This window comes from Poecile atricapillus, chromosome 4, assembly GCF_030490865.1.
Source record: "Poecile atricapillus isolate bPoeAtr1 chromosome 4, bPoeAtr1.hap1, whole genome shotgun sequence".
NCBI classification, from domain to species: Eukaryota; Metazoa; Chordata; class Aves; order Passeriformes; family Paridae; genus Poecile; species Poecile atricapillus.
The window spans coordinates 15,553,357-15,569,353 of record NC_081252.1 but is presented as its reverse complement, the minus strand read 5'-3'; the positions used below and the strand labels follow the sequence as shown (position 1 = coordinate 15,569,353).

Genomic DNA, 15,997 nt, shown 5'->3' with positions numbered 1-15,997 from the left:
ATGGAAGCTAAAAACTAGGCCCTGCTTCAAATTTCCCATGTGTAGTAGCCAATTACAGCACACATAATCTTAATAAAGGAGTGTCATAAAATATGTTTAGTCTGGACCTTCATGGGTAGGTGATGGAGAGTCCAAGCTGCAGAGGGCTGCTGCCAACTGGACTATTCAGGCTGTGATTTTTTCAACTACTGTTTTCTATCTATGTACCTGCAAAAAAAGAGATGATGAAATTTGTCTATGTCCTAAGTGCTTTGAGCTTTTAGCAACTATTTATCAAATACATGAAGACTTTCAGGAGATGACTAATTACATTTCTGCATCTTGTAGAATCTGATCTCTTCCTGCTTTAAGCAGCTTCATCTTTCAGTCTTGAAAGCACTGTCCAGTGGAACTGTTGAAATTTAGAACAAATATTTTCACGCTAATGGTTAACACATTAACCTCATGTTAAAATATTTTCTTCATCTTCCCCACTTCTGCTTAGGCTCACATTGTGTTCCACAACAGCTCTTAACATTTAAGATGAACTGTAGATACTGAAGATTACTGAGTTGTTTCCACTTGGATAAATGGGAACTTCACCATTGGTTCTTCTGGAAATAGGATCAGGACCTGGACAGATGCATGTAATGTCTTGCGAGATAACTAATACCCTTCTGCCTGAACAAATAGGACTCTGAGCACTTGTAAGTTTGTCCTCTAGCTCTCTGTGACATGCCTGCTACTACTTTTTCAGCTGCTCAGTACACTATAATGATCTTCCCATTCATTTTCTGGAAAGAAAACTACCGGATTGATCAAAAGACTCACAGTCACAGGTGCTAAATTACACCTGAGTATAAAGAAAAATGCATTCAATCTACAGGAGTACGCAATGAATTCATAGTGAGCTGGTGCTGTCACCATAATAAACAAATGCAACTACAGAGGTGACCAGAGCTTTTTTTTTAGGCCTACAGGCACAATAAATGTTGCTGTGATTTTAATTCAAGTCCTACTTAAGCTTTGCTTAAATGGTCATCACAGAAGTTAAAAAACCTGAAGTGTAAGATTTTATCAAGGTCTTAGTTTCCTGGAGTACAACACATAACTCATGGGTATTAGTGGTTACGTGTTAGAACTGTCCCTCTCTCAAATCAGAACTTCCTTTAACCAGAGACAGGATTTTCAAAGGAAACATACAGCAATGAAGAAAAATGGATCCAGTAAGATTTTGTCCCAGACCTGTTCTTCAATGAAGTCAGAATACATGTTCATTTTCTGTTCCATCCTGTTCCTGCCATTTACCTTAAGAAAACCAAAATTATGCACTTTCTTTGAAAACAAGCTCTGAGGGCCTATCCCAAACAGAGCGCCTGCTTTTACCTGTACTGAAAAAGCGGAGAAAATGCAACACATCACATCCTATCCAGCCTGTGCTGCCACAGATTGACATGTTTGTCTGCTCCAGCCTGAATCCACCAGATTACTTTAAAGCAGCTTAAACGTGCCTGTTTTGACCCCTGGGAGGCCAGGCACTGCAGGGCTAATTCCTGGACTCAATTTCAGGACAAGCTGACAGCATAAGCCTTTTCAGTGGTCTGAAGAGAAGCGCAAAAGAAAAGCAAATAAGTGTCCAACGAGTAGTGACCTTGCTAAACTACAGCAGGTACGTTGAGCATCTGCTGCAGGCACTGCTGTGACCCTCACTTCCAATGTAGGAAGTTACATTAGCTTTGGAGTATTGATCTAGCAAGGATCAGTGCAAGGGCACTTCAATGACAAAATGAGTAATTCTTTACCCTGATTATGATGATTAATTCTGTTATGTCAGCAGCCTTTGGCACAGCCAGTGACAGCAGCAAATTTCAGAGGAGAAAAACCTAATTCAAGAGCCAAGAACCTTAAAGAGGGGTTTTGTGTGGTTAAGTAATATTAATAAATGACACACAAGCAGTGGTAATTTTACATATATGCAGAAACACATGTATTTTCCTCAGTTCTGTAGAGGGCTTGGTCCTGATAAGTGTTTTGCATTTGAAACACCAACCAAGATTTAAAAACTGACATTGCTGCTGGAATTGACCAGCCACAGATGAACTCAATGTGGAAGTTTTTGGAACACATGAAGCTGAACAGAAATTCTCTCACATGTGCCAATTTCAGAAATTAACCAGAGTTGAATTGGCAGGTGTCCCACTTCCATCACTTCATGTCTGAATTATGCAAAAGACTGATCAAGACGTCTCTCAGGTACTTCATTTAAGATAGGCCTTTACATATGATACTGGATGTTTCAATGTTTGAAGGGGATTTGGCTTTCAGACAGTGCATTCACTTGTTTCATCTCCAGTTCCAAAAGCATGCACTCACCAGCTGTGCCCCCTTCTCCTACAGAGCTGCTCCCTCAGCTGCCATTACCAAGTTGTGCCCTTTAGCAGTTTGTTTTTGTCCTAGATGGATCTCTCTGGAGCTCTCATCTTTCATGCATTTGGTATGAGATGCATTTAGGAGGGAAGTATCAAGACTAGGTTTTCCAATCCTGTTTTGCTATGAAATGTTCATTTGGCAATCCTAACGTCATTAAAAACTACTCTCAATAGGGTATGCTCTGCCAACACATGACCTTTAGCTGTTACAAAAAAGTAGAGAAACACCACAAAAGCAGGTAATGATATAATCAGTTCAGGTATTTGACATAACAAAAAGGGCTCTCTTGCATTAAAGCATGGCATTTAGAAAGCTGAAGCAACACTTTCGGTGGCTGCCCTTGTATCATGACCTGTCTGCTGTAAAACATTCCCCTACATAGAGAAAATAAATGCCATCACTTAGATCTGTAGATGGGCAATTAACATGTTCACTTTCAAACTAGAACCACTGCAAACACTTCTGCAGGTGTCACTGCCTCAGCTCAGAAGTGCTGATCAATTGCCTTGTACTGGCAGACTTGCACAGAACAGTATTTGAACCCAGCATTTTGAACCTGCCATGTTTTCTCACCTTCTCAGCTCATATATGGCATTGCTTCCTATCTAGTATTTTTTTTTTCTTATCATATGCAAGAAAAAAAGTTGAAGGCTAGGTACAGATGAAACCAGTCTCCCTTTCATCTAATGGGAAACTGCCTTAGAGATTTTTGTGGCAGAGAGGATACTAACATTTTATTTCCATAAAAGTTTTGATTATCTGGAGTGCTCTTATAATGACTATATATAGCCCCAGCAATTAATAGCTAATAATAAAAACACCAAAAAGATGATATGCAAATACACAGGGAACTACATTGATCTGCCATACTGACATAAACAAGGAAGTAATTTCAGTGTCAATTTACACTTTGTGTACAACCTGCTTTCCAACTATTCAAGGGAGATCAATGTTTATGACAGTTCATTAGAGAATACAGTTGACTTTTATTGTGCAGACCAAAAAAAATGCAGTCCCCAACCCACCACTGCATTAATGTATGAAATCAGCTAACAAAATTGTTGTAAAAAATAACTTAATTTCTGATGGGCAAATGGAAGAAAGTTCTACAGCCGTCCCACATTCCTGTGTTGATAGGAGAAAATGCATTGAACCATTATACTCAAGGACAAAACTATTCTGTTGTTTAGGGGAATAAAATTACCCTGATTTTCTCCCCCATTCCCAAACCCAACATCGGTTCATCTACAGGAAAAATGTCTATCGGAGTTACTGCAGAAGTCCCACACTCTTTATTCTCTAACTCTGATGTGTAAGTACCTGATAGAGCTATCCTACTGGCATGTACACAATTCAGTGAAGCATTGCTTGGCTCCTTCAAAATGTTTTTAGCTTACCAGCATACTAAGCTTAATCCTCTGATTCCTCATAATGGGCATACCCACTAGCATAGGTCCTTCCTAAATTCAAATTGCTGAATACATCCGTGGCCTCAGAATCTGAATCCTTCCCATGCTCATCATTGTCATCTTCATCATCATCTTCTGCTTCATACTCATATTCATCCTCACGGTCGCCTGCATCCCCAGTCTTGCTGGAGGAAAGGTTTTTCCAGTAGCCATCATAACCAGAAGCTCCATCTGCATCTTCTCCACCAGTCTGTCGGCCAAACTTCAAAGAGCGTGCTGCAGGCAAACAAAAATCATGTTCCCAACAATCTAACATTTCATTTCTATCTTTTTTTTTTTCACTGTTTGAGGATTAGTTTAAATGGCAATTATTTTTCATTTCTTTCACAACTAAAATCTCAAACTAAACAAAAACTTTCACTTTCTTAGAATCAATTAATGGTTAAGAATGAGACTGCTCAATTCCAGAACTCAGAAACACAAAGTTTTTCTTAAAACAAATGAAGCAAAACTGTGTATAACAATTGAATATAAAAGATTTCATTCAGTGCTCCTAGGCAGAAATTAGTCACTAATGGCACTTGTATGGCTTGTTAGCTAGAGAAACTGGCTTACTTGACATGCTCAGATCCTTTGTCTGCTGAGTTTCATGGCCACATTTAGGGCAAGGAGGCTTTTTCCCTTTTTCCTGCTTGAAAACTTTACTTCGCACATGATCATCACAAAAACAAGCCTGTGTGTTAAAGGGAGAATACAAAGGCCAAATAAATGTTTTAATCCTAGAAGCACATTCCTCAGCAAGAAGCAAACAAAAATGTATCTAATAGCAGCAGGGTTTTCTGGCTGGGATTAAAATTTAATGAGGTCTCTCCTGCACTGGACACGGGATCTATGCACAGAGGAACCACTCTGTGTTCAATGTGGTTCCAGGGTTTCTGGAGAGGAGGATGGATAAAAGTGCCAGTAAACAAGCAGAGAAAGTAACATACTCCAGGGCTGGATTGCAGCGCTGTGCACAAGGAGCCTGGCAAACTTGGGTTTATGTTGACAAGTTTAAATAAACATAATGAGATGTATCCCAGAACAAAACTATGCAGGGGCCTGAAGGCAAGAATTCGAGATGGGAAGTTCACATGCTGAGCACCAGGGTGCAGCTGCATACATGTAAAATACATGTAAAAAGGAACTATTTGGAATAAGCCATCAATGCCATGGGAGAGTGCAGAGAAAACATGGAGGGTAAGAAGAGGCAATGAACCAGCACCTGGAGAAATCCAGGCAATGCTGATGATGAAGCAGGTGGAGCTTTTTATACAAAATTACTTCTGAGTGTTAAAACCATAAAACCAATGTCAACAAATCAGCCTGTTCACATGGAAGCCTGAATTAACTGTGGAGAGTATTCCTTTGGATGCAGCAAGTTCTGGTCAGATAATCACTTGACTGTTTAAAAGAACAACTTTTCTAATTGTTGCAGTTCCACACTGGATCAAAGCATATTCTAAAGCTTTGGATTCTATTGATAACCAAGGATTTATTTTGTTGTCTTGGTGTTTTTTTTTAAGCCCCAACATGTTGCAGGCCCAACTTAAACTAAGAGGGCTGGGAAAAGATCACTTCACACAACAGTGTGGTTAACAGGCAAGCAAAGCTAAATGACCTTTTGTCCCCCGAAGTCTGACCCCAGGCTACAGAAACTAATACAAAAGTTTGAATTTCCTTTTAATCATGGAGAGGAAGACAAAGGCCTGACACCAGCCTTGGAGGCCAAGGACAACGAGCCTAAAATCAGCTCCTCACAGCTGTCTTTACTCTTTACCTTACAACGCAGGCAGGAATGCTGTCCCAGCCTATTACAGGAGACACCTGTTGGAGAAAAGCAGTATGACAAATTCATACTTGGAAAATTCGTACTTGGAAACTGCAGTCCTGTCATGTTTCTAAAACCTTGTAAAAGTATGCAATACCATAATTGAAACATTTATTTTTAATTCCCTGACACAAATGCACTCTGGCAATGTGAATCAGTCATTTTACCCAATAGTACCATTTTAACTAGATTTTTTTAACTCTAAACCTCATTTTGACAAAAAAATGAAATTTCAAGAGCTGAAACATTTAACTATTTCTTGAGCTTCCAAACTTTTAAAACCTGTAGTTTCAGAACCAATTTGGTGTTCAGGTTTCATCTTGCTTTTCCTTTTCTCACAACATTCAAATGAAGGAGAGCTAGAGATGCAAGCACACTTTAAGCTTGCAAATTTCTAAACCTAGAGAAGTTGTTACATTCTGTATTTTCTGTCATATCCTCTGGAAATGTACTTGACTGCACAAACCTTCATAAGAGAGTCTGTCTGTGTTTAAGAACTGGAGCTGGCACACAAGCTGTAAAGAGCAGAATCAGTGCACAAAATTTAATTTGTCTTGAGCTTCAAACTGTTTTTATTATTCCACTAGAGGGAGTACAGTAAAGGGAAATACTCAAGAATTGGCAGCAACACAATAGTTACTCCTTAAGAAGCAGTAACATATACTTAACCAGTTTCTGTGCAAGAACTCATTCTTTTCCTCCTTGTCTAACCCCTGTGACAGCAGTTTTTGAACCTGAGATAATAAATTTCATGAGTTCTCCACATGAGCAGGACAGATGTGGGATTTGGAGCTCTAACATGGTTAAAGACAGAACTGGAAATGCTGATGCATATATATTCATCATTTTTTGAGTATCTGCACTTCAAAAAACCTCTCTCTGATAGTGATGGAAAGTAGAAGTACCTTTCCCACTGCTAAAATAGATTCAATACTACAGTTGCATGACCACATTTGAAGTTCATGTATTCTGTAAAAGTACAGGTTTTATAATCTTGTTACCTCACTGACAAAAAACTTGTCTCCACAAAGTCTGCTTTGTGCCACAAAATACCAAATGCAGTGAAAACCCTCAAAAAAACTCTCTTTCTATTCAGGATGTGATACCACATCTGTGAATTGAGAGCTCCCAACAATCACTGAAAAAACATTCTTGCGGAACAGCTGTTGCTGCCTCTGTATTGCTACGCAGGAAGAAATTCTGGCAGAACACATCAAGGGAAGATAAGCAAGGCTTAAAAAATAGCTGTCTAGGAACAAAAGTAAGGGAGATGACAAGGAGATAAGAGATGTCTAAAGACACCAATTAAAACATTGAAATCACAAATATTCTGGACCAGGAAAAATCAATTAGGATAGGAAATTAGCCAGTTCAAAGGAAAACAGCATTATGATAAAGAGCACTTTGAATTTCTATAATAAGAATTGAAAATGTTATAATAGTCAAAATACATGCATACAAGATTTGGGAAGGACAAAAAAATGCTTGTCTTGTGATGAACCAAATCATATTTCATGGTGAGTAGGCAAGAAATACTGCTAGAAAAATTTAGTTATTTCAAATATGCATAGTCTTGGCTTGTTTTATTGTTGTTTTATTTTTTTTAACTTCCCTTGAAGATTCCCTGTTTTAGCCAGAGATGAGTAATGAGTGAGTAAAGTCGGGCATGGCTATCATGTCCTCTTACAAATACCAGTTTCAGTTTTGTCCACACAATTAATCAAAGTTGAAAAGGAATTGTTCAGCTACCTGTTTTTTACTCCAAGAGTGAACATATATCAGCATTTGATACATTACTGACACACACTGGTCAGTGAGGAAATGAACACTGAAATCATGCTCTGGGACTATTTTTGTCACTTCCTTCTGTGTTCACCCTGTCTCACTGAGTCAGACAATGACTGCTGAATCATAGCCCTCCTCAGGACTTGAGCAGCTGCTAACCCTTCACCAGCACACAGGCCTTCCACAGCAATCTGGGAAAGTTTAGCCAGACTAAGACAAGTGGCATTGTTTAGGGCAGCTGTCTTCCAGCAGAAACAGGTATCTAGAAGTAGCTCATCACTGGGTCAGAAGATTCCTTCTCACAGTTCCTTCTGCTGGCAGAGCTTTGTGGAGTGAAAAAGCAGCACCAGCAGTTCCAGTTCAAAACAGGACTATTTTGCTGCAGTCCTGCCACTGTTCACACTTCAGCTTTGAAGAATGCTGGCTCCTGCAAGGGCAGCTTCCCATGGGAGGCCTGTAGCAGCCTGGCAGGAAAACAACTGCCATGTATGCTCTGCCATGGAGGAAGGCCCATGAAAGAGAAAAAAGTTCTAGTCTGGACAACTGGACACCAAAAGCCAGCCCATAGGAAACAGGCCCTTCCCTTCAGCAGTGGAAAATCTACTTGGGAAAGATGATGGTGAGTATTCTGGATCACAGAGGAAGCAAGTAGAGAGTCTGCTTGGCTGTGGTGAAAGAGACTATGAATAACTAACTTACATTTAAATGTCTCTGCTTCCAGAACTTGGCAGCTGGCTTGATGTTCAAACTGATCATCTTCACAGAGAAAATCATGGCAAAAAGAACAGGCAAATATTCTGCCTCCTGAAAGATTCATCAAGGCAAAATAATCAACAATGGGCACAGGCATCAAGTCCTGCTCTACAAACAATTTAGGCGGTAGTTTTGACTGAAGACCAGTTCTCCCTTCTGTCACAAATGCTTGATGTCCTAAATTAGGCACTGCCATCCATTTCTACACTGAAAATTACCTTCTTTCTTATTGAAAATTACAATATAAGACAGCATAACTATAAAGCAAGTATTACTTCTAGTACTGCATTTTAATTTGACTGTAGCATTACCTGTTTTTCTTAAATCAGATCACAATCTCATCCAGTCTTCTCCGCTCAGCTCTGATACACACTTGAAATAAACACTTTAAAGGATTCCACAAATGGAGACCAGTATGGTTTCCTAAGCAACTGTGAATCCAAATAGGTGTACAAGTGCAGAAGAATGAAGTAAGAACGGCAGAAAACTGTGTTGGCAATTTGATGCAGTGCTTAATTATGTGAATAATTAATCTGATAGAACCATTATCATTTAACTTACATAATCATCCTTGAATTGAGCACTGTATGTTCTTGAGCAAGTCATTTACTTTCCCCACTGTATAATGACTATTTTTAAGACAGGAAGAATCCTTGCTTTGAACAAACATACTGCAAGGACTAATCAGCGAAGACTAAAAAGTGTGTTAAGAATATAGGTGCACTAACCTAAGCAATGCAATGAAAGTGTAACATTTATTTTCTTATTTTTAAATGTGAGTGACCTACCATGGTCCCAGACACTTCTTTCACACTCAATGCATTCTGCATCTGCCAGAGGACACATACACGCATGGGTGCTGAGACACTTCCTCCCATGACACACCCAGGCTTCACAGAAATCACAGATTGCACCCTGCAATCACAGCAAGATATCATCTCAGAAGTTCTGCAATACCAACAGAAAGACTTATCCCATAATCCTCAGTGTATCACCAAGTATCCATTCTCTCAATGGTTGAGTGAGAATATTGAACCAAACCCATGTTCTGACCAAGCTGCTCCACAATCCATGTTTGTTTGTTATTAATTTCTGCAGGATTAAGTATGATGCAAAATAATTTGGTTATCTACCTCAATCCTGGTTTTTACATTTCTTATTACATATTTTGCACATGGAAAATTGAGTCCTCCAGTTGAAACCTGGGATCCATAAATTATAATAATGTTCTGGCAAAAATGAAATTTCAAAGACCTGAAAAATGCCTCTAGACTCTAACAGCTGAAATCACTCATTTGGATTTTAAACTCTGCTATATTAGAACACAAGTTCTCCAGAGAGCAAATGTCAAATAACTCATTAGAAGTAAGTTAGACTCTAACTTTTATTTTGATTAAATTGTAAGATCTCCACTTCAGCTATCCTTAACTGTAGCATTTAAGAAGTCTTTTCAGATCATAGGTAACTAATTACTATATGCATTACATGCACACAAAGCTAAGAAAACAATTATGAATCCAAACTTAACTGTTGATGCATTCACTCTTGCATCAGTGAATGCATGGGATGAATTTAGAAATGCCAGTATGTAAAGGCTGGCTGTGTTACTGAGAACAGCTGACAACCAGCTGCAGGCAGCAACAGGACAGAGGTTTAGTCCATTTAATCCAGAGGCTGTGACAGGTCACACCCTGCTTTCTAGAATGCAGACACTAACTTGTCCTTCTAAGAACAAAACTTCAAAGGCCTGAAGCTATGATAATCTCTAATTAAGAGCCCAAAATAGGGGTTTTGCTCACTAAAATTCCCCTCTAATGGAACAGATTCCTCTCTGTGATACTGATGATCTCTGCAGTCCTAAGACAACAGCAACAAAAGTCTTCAGGCTTCTCCAGAATAATCCTACATTTTAATGAAGGCTGGGAATTGTGTATGGGGCATGTAAGGGTCCAGTGCTATTCATGCATATACATAGGGCCTGCCAAAAACACAGATCCATTAGCATTCAGGACATGTGCTGGAATTTGCAGAAGCTGAACCTAAAAATGAAAAATTTGGGAGTTTCAGCATAAGGGAAAAATCAGTTTGTTACAGAAAAGCAAGGAAAAAACTAAACTTGGCATGGTATATACACTATCATTCCATAAATCTGTTTTATCATTTTTCTGGAAAGATTTGCACAGAATATCATCATAGTACAAAAAAGGCTGCAATTTTGTATACGTACCACCATAGCTAGTCCAGTACTGTACACACCAGCATGTTTTATAACACAGTCTGAAGACTTCATCATGCATTTGGTTTTCCCTGTTTAAAATAAATAGGGAAGCAACCATAAGAAAACCATTTAAAAATAAAATTTAAAAAACAATAGAATGCATCTTCCTTACATAAGAACAGTACTTCAACTAAATGCCTGCGTTTAACTGTAAATCTAGGTAAAAATAATGCAAACAAAGATGTTTGCATTATTCCTGCCTTTGGCAACCCACCCTCACACCTCCCTGAAGTTTAATTATTGTCTGTTTTCAGTCAACCCTCTTGCCCCTGTACTGAGATAATAACACAATGTGTTGGTCTTGCTCTATGTTTTGAGGCACTGGCAAAAATTTCAAGTGTCAAAACAAAGAACAAAACAAAGGTCAAAGTCCAGCAGTGAAACTTTATGTTATGTTTATGTTATGTTTATGTTATGTTTAAAACCACTGCTAGTTCTGTCCCACCATAAAAGCAGCTGAGCTGGGTGAGCCAGTGAGAGGTGGTGGGGGCATAACTGGGTGTGGAGCACTGGAACAGAACTATCTTGGTCCCATACCTCACTGGCTCCTCTAAGAAAGATGCTCTTGGTTTATAGTCCCCAATGCTTGATTATGCACCAAACAGCTCTAATAGCTTTTGTTTGGAAAACCCTGGGTCTCTCAATATAGTATAGTTGTTGATAGGAATGGTTTTCCTCTAGAAGCATACTCCAGGTTACTCCAGACACACAGAACTGAAGCGTAAGACAGAAAGCATGTTTTCAGTACTTCACTGCATGGTGACAGAAAGGAGACTTACAAAGGGTGACACACTGCCACTGCACACTAATAGCCTGGCTTCCAGAATTGCTCAGTATCTGCAGGTGACAACAAAGGCACTGAAAGCTGCATGTCAGCAGCTCTGAGAGTCAAACTCCAAAACAGTCAAATTGCTTAATGACAAATTGAAAATCTGCAATGATGTGTTGAAACAGTGGAAAAACTAAATTCACTTCAGTATGAAAGGAATATCAACATCTCCTGCAAGCAAGCAGCTGTTTAGAAACAAAGGATGTTTTAGCCTGATTCAGAGCAGTTATGTCACGAGGAGTCCTTCCCTTCTAATTTCAAAGCATCAGCCCTCAAGCCCACATGAATAACAAGAGTTGAATATTATATTACAATCCCATGCAAGGTGAATAATATATTGTTGCTTTAATTGATATTGATCAGAAGTTATACAGTCCCTAAAAATACAGTATTTATTGTGTCGTGCTAGCAGTCAGAGCATTTTTAATTTTGCTGCTGTTATGAAACAATGCTTCATGTAGTCAACCTATGAAAACAGTCAGATTTCTCAAACCTAAAAGAAAGTGAGACTAATTTTTCCAAAGAAGACAAGCTACGATCCAGGCTTGCAAACCTTTGGGGGTTAGAGGCACATATACCAATCAAAGAAGATCACTTCTCAAGGAGGATATTCACAGCCAATTCAAAAGAGCCTGGTCCACATCACAGATGTACTTAAAAAAGCTACTGTAACACAGGTACTGAGAGTTTAACACCAGGAACAGGACTGAGGACAGCTTGTTTTCATTCATTATTTCTACTCACCACATTGTGCACAAATGGGCAATTTCTGAACAGAATTACAGAAGTAACAAAAAGCTCTATTCTTCTGTCGCCTAGGCACATGGAGGGGAAAAAACAAAAAGAAAGTGTTAAGCTTTAAAAAAAACCATTAAAAATTACCTGTAAAATGTCTGAAACAAATACTAAGCTACTGGTCTTAGAAGGGGAATATATCTTACCTTTGGCATTTATCACATTCCTAAAGATAAGAAATAAAACACTGGTTATTATTTTCGTTCTAGGTAAAATATATAAAATTTACAGACCTCCTCAGGAAGTTACAATTAGGATCCAAACCTTTTAATCCATATTCTGTCTTGTGCAAACGTAACCTTAAATATAAAGGAATGATAGTAGGAAGAGTGACATTCTAGTGGCATTAAATGCGGTAAAGGTGTTATCACTGAGTTTACATAATTGAAAATTAGGTATTTTACTACAGAATACTTTAGGTTAATTTACCATTGAAGCATTACAAGGATGTTTGGCCAAGTCTATGTTGTCTCGTGAAGCCCTTATCTGCTTCTCACGTTCCCGACGGTTCTCAGCTTTCTTACGAGCACCAGTCTTTTTTTTAGGCATGTTTCACTATCTGTGGGGGAAAAATAGGCATAGAATGAATGCACACAAAACTATGTATGTAAATACAAGGACACACATGAGACATCCAGCACTAAACCTGGATCTTACAGTTTCTGCATTAACTGTGCTTCATCTCCATTAATTTGCTTGTGTGAAATTTTCTTTTGAAATGTAGGATAAGGGGACAATCCTCAAGGAAGAGCCATGTGATGAACCATAAAGAATCTTGTGATCTGGAAGACTTTGCTGTCCTGAACTTTGTGTTTAACTATCTTTGAAGCACTTTGCCTTAAAAAAAATTAAACCATTACTGTCTGTAAGTTTATTTGTGATGGACCTCTGGTTTTGGTTTGCCTTGCCTGTTTAATAACCATCTGTAAGGACAGTTGCAGCATCAACAGGCAGTCAATTCTAGCAGCTTCAACTTGGAAGAAAAATTAGTATCTTCATTCAAAAGGTCTTATAAACCAAAGAATCCTAACTTCCCTGAACACAGAAATATAGTCTTGACCAGATACTAAAATTTGCTTTTGATAGCACACATAAATCAGTTTTCTTACCCTGTAGTATTTTGCACAATGTTTAAATCATATTAGTGTCGTATTTTGTAGTCAAAATTGTATTGCTCTGCTGCCAACTGTCATTATTCTAGAGTGTGCCATTTCTGACACTGAGAGTACAATATCAGGTTCCACACTAATTTTCAAACCATTCAAATGCTATTTTAACAACAGAATCTAATGGTTAGTATTTAAACCTTGACTTCTTCACATCCCCTCATAATGGAAAGCACAAAAAGACAAACTGTTTCCATGAAAAGCCCCAGTGCCTCCTGAGGACACAGAGTACAAGAAATTTTAGATGGCAGTTCTCAGAAAGTTGCACTGAGCTAAGTAGCAACAGAACTGCAACGTCAGGTCCCTTTAGCAAAGCTGTTGACCGAATCCATGCTTTCAAACAGCATTGAATAAGAACAAGAGCATATAGATCAATATTCTTATCACTCTTTCCCTCTGAGTTTTCATTTGTTTGTTGTCTTCGTCATGGGCTCAGAATTTTAAAGAAATTTGCAATTTTTGGACTAGAGCTTAACATTGTTGTGATTCCAGAAATTTCAACAGCATAAACCCTGTCTACCTTTCAAATGAGAATATCACCTCTTCTGAAACCCCTAATTAATATTCAAATGCCTCTGCAGAGTGCTCTACCTCCACTTTTGGCACACTCTCACTTTCAGGAAGGAAAGATACAGTGGATTCTGTGTGCAGCCCACACCCCTGAGGGATGTGTGGGACGAAAAGAACAACTGGAGGACCTAAAATAAGAGGTCCATGCCTGGTTCCTCCCTCAGCCCCAGAGGATACAATTATGCTGCCCTACAGAGCACTGGAGGTCCTGCATGGGGAACACTCTTCAGGAGGGTTGTTTCTCCATTTAAGGTCTCCTACTCAGGAGTGAAATGCTGTGCCTGGGCCACAGCAGCAGCTGCGGGAGTGAGTGTGGCTCTCCAGCTTAATGGCTGATGCTGTGGCACAAGGAAGCAGATCTCAGGTATCAGGAGGCTGTGTAGGAATGAGGTGAACACTTCAAAGGAAAACCCCTAAAACGTTATGTGGGTATTGGGTCACCAGTACTGTGTTCCATTCTGTAAATGTTCAGCTCCTGTTGCATTATTTGCTAAGGCAACCATGGGCAAAGACCACAGTTTTCCCACCACAGCTCCAAAGACTCTGGTGGATTTTAACTGGGGGTTGTGCATTAATAGTGCTGAGCATCTAAATTCTGCTAAAGCCACGACTACTTGTCCTTAGTGAGGTCCCAAAGACACACCCTGACTGCACCAGCAGGTTCCTGGATCTTCTGTGCTGAGCAGGACAGTGCCCTGACTCATTATCTGGTGGTACACTGCCCACCCTGCTGTCACAGACGTGGTCAACAGCTGGAACAAGCTCTTTACTGGGGGGCAGGCAACTGTGGGGCCTTGTCAGGCCACAGATACCAACACCCAGAAGAGGCTTTCCGTACTTCAAGATTTCTTGTGCTTGACCATTAAACAGCTTCCACTCTATGCGTATTCAAAATCTATTTCACCGCTCGTACAAAAAAACAATTAAAAAAACTGCATTAACAGTACTTCATATTTAAAAGGGTCATGAACTTATCGCCCTAATAATGCAAAAATTACTTTCTAGGCTTACTCCATGTTACTCCAAATTACCATGACTTACTCCATCTTTTGGAAGCAAAGTGGTTAAAAACTGCACTGTGGACCCGCAGCACCTGGGGGCTGCTGTGCTGTAAGTGCCCAGGTGTGCGGGGCTTTCCTCAGGAGCCCCTCTGACCCATTCCCTCCTCAGCACGGGCACCTCGTCCCGCCGGGAGCCGGACGAGACCCGACCCGCGGCCGCGGGGCGAAGCGCCGACAGCAGGGCTGCTCTGAGCGTGTGCACGCACACTGCCGGGCTTCAGCTTTCAGAGCTTTCTCTCATCTTCAGTATTTGGGCCCCCCAAACCGTGCCGCATCACGCTGCCAACCTGGATCGCCGTGCTCCGCGTTTCCCGGCACCTGGCCACGGGGGCGCCGGACACCGCTTCGCTCGTTCGGGCACTTGAGCCGCAAGAACCCGGAACCGAGACCCTCAGCGCCTCTAGCCCGGCCCCTTTGAGGCACCACCTTCAGCAGCCCGGGCCCGCCCCTGACCCAGCCCCCGCCCCCATTCCCATTCCCGGCCCCGCTCCCGCTCCCACCTGTCTCGGGCGGCCGCGCGGAAGCCGGAAGCGGCGGTGCGCCGCGGTGCGCTGCCCGCCTGGCTCGCGCAGCCCGGCGGGAACGTTCCGAGCACGATTCTGCCCCTTTCCCCTCACGGAGTGCGGCGCGGGCATCAGGAAAGAGCTTTTCCATCTGTTTGCATGGATGTTGCTGCTCCGTGGATGGCCCAGCCTCAAATCTTGTTTGCTTGAGAGGCAATTGTACCTCAGCTCTCACTTGTCGAGAGACCGAATTTTGGGTATAGTAATTGCAACAATCAGTTGTGATTGTAATGGGCACCTGAAAACTTATCTCTGAAATTTTTCATCTGTGGTTTGAGCTATTTTTAAAGTGACGTTTTGATTAATCTAAATGGTAGGAATACAATGTAGCTGAAAAAGGGAAATTATATCCATGCTATAAAAAATCCCTGCAAGCAGCTCTGTCTTAACTGAGGTTATGCAAGTTACTGTCACAGATGGATATTGCCTAGAAAACCCTTTGTGAAAATCGTTAGAAGATGTATTGTATAGATATTTAATGGAAGATGAGTGCATGGATCACATTCCAG

At 40.4% G+C, this 15,997-nt stretch overlaps 1 protein-coding gene across 2 annotated transcripts; it reads right to left on the bottom strand.

The window, feature by feature from the left end:
* Nucleotides 1-2,519: 2,519 nt before the first annotated feature.
* Nucleotides 2,520-15,480, bottom strand: ZNF330 (zinc finger protein 330). Of its 2 annotated transcripts, none has more exons than XM_058838124.1 (10): nucleotides 15,426-15,480; nucleotides 12,558-12,687; nucleotides 12,275-12,294; nucleotides 12,078-12,148; nucleotides 10,454-10,533; nucleotides 9,015-9,141; nucleotides 8,173-8,277; nucleotides 5,638-5,684; nucleotides 4,434-4,551; nucleotides 2,520-4,094 (listed from the first exon to the last, which is right to left on the bottom strand). In XM_058838124.1, exons 2-10 carry the CDS (start codon nucleotides 12,675-12,677, stop codon nucleotides 3,820-3,822), a joined length of 963 nt encoding a protein of 320 aa, XP_058694107.1. In that variant the 5' UTR covers nucleotides 12,678-12,687; nucleotides 15,426-15,480; the 3' UTR covers nucleotides 2,520-3,819. The 2 variants fall into 2 exon arrangements, with proteins under 2 accessions (XP_058694107.1, XP_058694106.1); XM_058838123.1 differs by lacking the exon at nucleotides 15,426-15,480 and adding an exon at nucleotides 15,213-15,361.
* Between the last annotated feature and the right edge of the window lie 517 nt (nucleotides 15,481-15,997).